The 5,971-nt window shown below is 46.8% G+C and overlaps 1 protein-coding gene across 1 annotated transcript; it reads right to left on the bottom strand.

Moving 5' to 3' along the window:
• Positions 1-1,852: 1,852 nt before the first annotated feature.
• On the bottom strand, positions 1,853-5,674 carry LOC137891136 (kelch-like protein 38). The gene is made up of 5 exons (XM_068735588.1): positions 5,566-5,674; positions 3,537-4,757; positions 3,294-3,435; positions 3,064-3,169; positions 1,853-2,828 (listed from the first exon to the last, which is right to left on the bottom strand). The coding sequence occupies exons 2-5, from the start codon at positions 4,754-4,756 to the stop codon at positions 2,536-2,538; spliced, it is 1,761 nt and encodes a 586-aa protein (XP_068591689.1). The 5' UTR covers position 4,757; positions 5,566-5,674; the 3' UTR covers positions 1,853-2,535.
• Between the last annotated feature and the right edge of the window lie 297 nt (positions 5,675-5,971).

Below are 5,971 nucleotides of genomic sequence, written 5' to 3'. Positions count from 1 at the left end.
ATATTGCAAAGTGCATCGGGCAGATGTGCTCTGACTAGATGTACTCATCACGACTTCCAGTTGCAGCGGTCGTAGAAGTGACCCACGCTGAAGCAGTCTGACAGCTCCCCACGCGGCCGAAGTGTTGTGTGTGTGAAAAGTGGAACTTTGAGACAAAACCAGCTCTGTGCAGGGGCTATACAGTGATGTGTATGGTGTTCAGTCACTGCAATCTAATTAAAGTCTATTTGGAGAGTAGGCCAAACTACAGGATGACATGGAAAGTCCCTGCAAGTGTCAGATGGTGACTGACTAACTGAGAAGGAAGCTCTGACCTACGGCTCCAGAGAGCTTCAGTTGAGTTTATCCAGTGAGTCACAACCGACGTTAAATCAGGCGGTTTGGTGTTAGTGATCTGGCTCTGTGGGTGGCAATGTCAGACTAAATATCTCAACAACTTTAAGATGGTTTGCGGTGGCAGTTCAGATCTTCATGTTCCTCAGAGGATGAACCCCACTGACTTTTGTGATCCCCTGACTACACACCTAGAGCATCTAGCACAGAAATATCTCAACATCTTCTTCATTGATAGCCACACAATTTTATATTCATGTTCCCAAGACATTGCATCATGTGATCCTCCGTTTACGTCAGTGTTTCTGAGACACATGGATGCATGATTTAAGAGGTCAGTAGTGGATTCTCTCCCTCTCGCTCTCTCTCCTCTGTCCATGATTCCTGTTTTTGTTGTGATGTTGTGACCGGACGGGACAGCTGTCCTGCTTGACCCTCCAAAAAACCTTAATCACAAACACATACTCTCTCACAAATACACATGGTCACACGCACACACACACACCTGTTGCTGTTCCTCCAGGATGAGTTTCATCACTGGCTCAGATTCTCTGTTGTGAAACCCTGCTCATTAGTTTCTCTCGCTCTCACATCTGCCAGCTTGCGTGGCAACCGACGGGACCACATGCATCACATGGTGTAACATTTGAACTCTTGTTTGTCTCTCAAAATAACACCAGAACTCCTGTAGTTGTTCCAGTCCCCCACCTTGACCCACCCACTGTCCCCTGGACTCTGTTTGCTGGCAGTGAGCGACTGAAACACCTGACCTCGGTGATTTCTGCTTTCAAAGTAATGCACACAGAGTCCTGTGTGACAGCACCCGGTCACATCATGTTTTCTCCACACGGAACAGCTGACAGTGGTCTCTAACATGTTCGAGGTGAATGAAATGATGTAATAACTTCAGCTGTTGCTGATCCTTACTTTACTCGAGATCTGAATTACCTGCATCATCCCTATTAACATTAAACGTCTTTTTCAAAATATGTTGTGATCCCATGAACACTAAACCATTACTGATATCCTGTCACGCTGGCTAAACAGGCAACACAATTTGGCTCTGATGTCTCCTATTTTCATGTCCGTCAGCATGTGTCAGACACATTCAAGTTCATGAGAGTCAGCCGAGACCTCGTGGGTTTACTTCACCTGCAACAGGTGGAGAAAAGCCATTTCACAACCTTCCATTTGCGATAGTATTTAAAACTGTTCTTTGCAATGTGATACATCTTCTAGATGTTTCATTCTGTGTCCCTCCTTGTCTGGATGGCAGGAACCTGCCTGGACATGTGACGGTCCGTGTGGACAGGAGTGAGGGCGGGGCCACACAGACGCATGGTGACACACACACACACACACACACACACGAGACACGAGCTGCTCAGGTTTCACTCGCTGTCAACCGACTAAGCACTGTGAGACACGCTGCGCTGAGAGAGGGAGAGACGCCAGGTGTGTTGATTGAATTTTTATTGTGAAAAATCAATAGTTAGTACTAGAAAAAGCAGTACAAAAACATTTAAAAAAAACACCTTTTAAAAAAAGTTACATTGTATCTTACTAAATACAGAAATTGAGGCTTTCACTGATTCATATAACAAGGTCAGAAGTTCATATTTGAGTAAACAGTACTAGTAGATATGTAATCATATTGTGCATTATATCATCCTGGGTTAATGGGTCCAAAACACAAAATCTAAAAAACACTGCCAAAAGTTCTATTCAGTCAAAATGCAGTCTAAAGTTATACTTTGAACACATTCTCATGCTTTTATTCTGATCTCACCACTGCGTGAAATCTTTGGTAACAATGTTATCACAATTTTTCATCATCATTTTGTAGCGCAAAGCAACAAGTGATCCAAACTTTCACCAGACACAGCAGCAGTCAGACCGAGCACCACGCAGTACACAGAACCCGGGATTCAATCACGACAAGTGAAATCTCCTGATTTAGAGCAGGCTGAAGATAACCAGTGAAGTCAAGACGGGTCGAGAACGGGATGTGACGCACAATAGCCTGTTTTCATAGGTTTGGTTGTTTAAAAAGAAACATAGAAAAGACACGGAACAAGTACATTCCCAGGTACAGAAATGACTGATTTTAAATGAGCCCTTCAGTTGGAATAATGCAGTTCTTTGTCCTGCATTAACACTTCTTGATTGACAGTTAATAGCTTTAAAGTATAACATCAGAGGTCAGCCATGATTCTGCCCGTGGTTTGAGACATACGTCAGAGTCAGCAAGCCGTGGTCAAACAGTTTGTACGGCAGAGTCCCCTTAGACGTCCAAGTGTCCGTCTTTGGGTCGTAGCACTCGAAATGGTCAGAGTCCTCGATGACGTCGTTGCCGTTGATGTGACGTCCGCCGGTGACGTAGACTTTGTTGTTGAGGACGGTGGCAGCGTGGTGCATCCTCCTCTCCTTCAGGTTGGCACACTTGATGAACCGGTTGGCCTTGGTGTCGTATGCGATCATTCTCCTGGTGTATCCTGTGACAGGGGAGGCATTCATTCATTCATTCATTCATTTGAGAGGGGCGGCCCGTGCGATTCGAATGCCGTGATGCATTCTGATAAATAAATCAATACGGCGTTACAGCAGAATGAATATGGTTCTCTTTTTATGGATTCCCTTCTCCTTTTCTAAGCTGAGTCAAAGCTGTGAAGCGTATGAGCTTCAATCGTAAACATTGTTTTGTTAGCCCTCATCACTGCTGTTGTCTACCTCCAATGATGTAGATTTTGTCATCCACAATGGCAGCCGGAGCAGACACATTCTTCACCGTTCTGTTCTCCATCCTAGACCACATGTTCCTGGCAATGTGATACACCTACCGAACGGGGGAGGGGGGTCAGGGTCAGGGGAAACAGATTGAGTGAATGAATGAGAAAGAATAGACGGACGAACGAATGAAGGAAAACATGAACCGTGATTTAGTGACTGAAGAGCACTACCTGTATTATTCTGACTGGGTTCTGCATGGCGTCCTCTCCTCCGAACACGTAGATCCTCTGGTTAGAAGCAGCCACTGCAGGGTGCAACACAGCCTCAGGCATGGGCGCCATAGCCTCCCATTGGTTGAACATACTGTTGTACCTGATAGCATTATGGAGAGACGTGTTTGTTATTTCCCACGTTTGTGTGTTTTGTTCTGTATGCATTGTGGGCTTTTGTTTGATAATCATGGTCCAACTCACCTCTCCGCGCTGTCCATCAGTCGTCTGGCAGGCCCAAGGCCACCCAGGACAAAGATGAAGTGGAGGTAGGAGACACTTTGGTGGGCAAAGCGTGGCGTCAGCATGGGCTCTGCCGTCCGCCACTGGTTGGTCTTGAGGGAGAGGGTGTAGACGGTCGTGCTGACTTGGCAGTTCTTTGTGTTTGTTGTCAGGCCTCCGATGACGTACAAGACACCGTGAAGGGCGACATAGGAGGCTCTATACAGACGGATGGGCAGCTTGGCGAGCTGCTGCCACGTCTCGCTCTTCTCATTGAAGACGAGGGCCTCCCTCGAGGTCTGCTCGCTGTTCTTCCTCCCTCCTACCACCACCAACATGTCGTGGGAGGAGTAGCGCCTCGGTGCAACCCAGAGAGGCTTGAAGTCAACCGCCGTGTCACCAACGCATTTCGTGCTGACGGAAAACATCAGGCGCCGGACCGATTCTATGAGCTCGGCGCAGAGGGTGGAGGACTGGATCAGAGGGTCGTTGGCTATGAACTGAAAGAGGTATGTGGGATGGATGTGGCGGAGGCGAACTTTCTTGAAAAGGTCACTGATTGCACCGCGCCTGGATAAAGGATCATGGTGGATCCAAGCTACCAGTGTCTCAAAGACCTGCTCCTCCTCCGCGTAAAGACCGTCATCCTCCAGGTATCCCATGAGCTCCGGCAAGGAGAGCTCACACAGATCCTCAGACGCCGACACGTCCGAGAAGCTCTTCATGGCCATCTCCTTTGCTTTGTCCCTCAAACTGTCACAATTCAGGATCTCTGAGAGCCGTATCATGCTCAAACAGTTGTCAGGGCTCAGTTGCTCCTGAAGGAAGCTCGAGCAGGCCTCAAAAAGGCGGCCATATTGCAACATGGACGCCGCCTGCATCAGAGGCAGCACGACATCCATGCTGATACTGACGAGTCCCGTGTAAACATAGTCAATGACACTGCTCAGAATGGCCGACGTGATGCCCTGTAAGTCAATCTTAGTCTGCTGTGTCTCCATGAAGTTGCTGCAGAACATGGCTCTGAAGTAGGGGCTGCTGGAGACCAGGACGTTGCGATGGCACGGGATCTCCGTGTGATCCGAACACAGTGACACATCGGTCAGGATGTTCTCCTGTCTCAGTCCGTTGAGCTGCAGGAGCAGGGTGGAGGACTGCTCCTCGTCTTTGTAGTGGAAGGTCTTGACCGCTGGTCGCTCCATGCTGAGGAGAAACCACACTGTTATTGTCAAATCAATTGTTTTTAATGTAAGCTCCTCCCTCTTCGACTTGTAGAATCAGACACATACTCTAATTCTTGTTCAATCATTTTAGCTATAGTGTCGCTCACTGAGGGATTAACAGCCATGAGTGAATAGTTGCTCTACTACACTAGTGTGGTGTACACTTTACCAAAACCGGATTCGATTTTAGTTTAGCTCAGAGTTTAGAGCAGCAGTTTAAGGATTTTGAGAAAAGGTCCCATTTTATAAGACGTCTTAGAATCGATAAAGATCTAGAGAAACAAACACATTACCGCACAGCCTACAAATATTCACGGTAAGCTGTCACTAAAACCGCTGCTTGATTGTCTACTTTACAGATACCATGTGCTTTGAAGCCGGTTCAACTCATAACTTTAACACTAACTTTATTACGTGATCACTGCCTTCAAGCCCGCGGGCCCAATTTAGTGCTGCTGCACCCAAGCATTCTACAAATAGGACCTATAGACGCCTGTCTGACTCATGCTGAAGACTAGTTGTCTAAGTAGATTCCTCCAGAAACACCTGCACAACTATTCACTGTCATGGAGAAAGTGATGCATGTGACTGCAGCTCTTCCAATCTATCGCATGCATCACACACCAGTGCAAAATAACACATCTGAATGGACTAGTCTGATTCAAAGAAACAAAATACAGTGAAAAAAAAAAAAACTCTTTTGTTTGATTCATATTTACATTGAATTCATCCAAAGCCACGCCAACACCATACATAAGACAACACGCCTAGAGGACTACGTCTCCTACCTGTTCCTCTTCTCTCTCTCGTTGGGTTGTGTGGTGGCCCCACTCTCAAGATCTCAAGAGAAAATGTGATGCGTTGACATTTTCCCGTACTTTCTTCCTCTTAGCTCGTGCGTCGCTGCTGTGTGACTGTGCGATCCAAAGGGGGCTGTCTCTTTGTAGGAGCGTGCTGCGCACTGTTTGTTTGTTATGGTCTCTTTCCACGAGGCCTCTGTGTACATTCCTCCCCTAAAAATAGAGCTGTTCTTTGGCAACACGGCTGCAGACTCACATGTGACTCGTCAAAAAGGTTTTCTCAGTATATGTCTGGCTTTTCTTTCCTTCTATTTCTCTGTGACTTTCTTTCCCTCTTCCTCTTATACAACCTCACTTCAGCTCTCCCCGGTCTGATCTCTTCTTTCTTCTCTAT

This window comes from Cebidichthys violaceus, unplaced genomic scaffold (genome assembly GCF_023349555.1).
Source record: "Cebidichthys violaceus isolate CVI_PGR_0920_01 unplaced genomic scaffold, fCebVio1.0.p SCAF_7, whole genome shotgun sequence".
Classification (NCBI taxonomy): domain Eukaryota; kingdom Metazoa; phylum Chordata; class Actinopteri; order Perciformes; family Stichaeidae; genus Cebidichthys; species Cebidichthys violaceus.
This window is presented reverse-complemented; position numbering and strand designations above follow the sequence as displayed.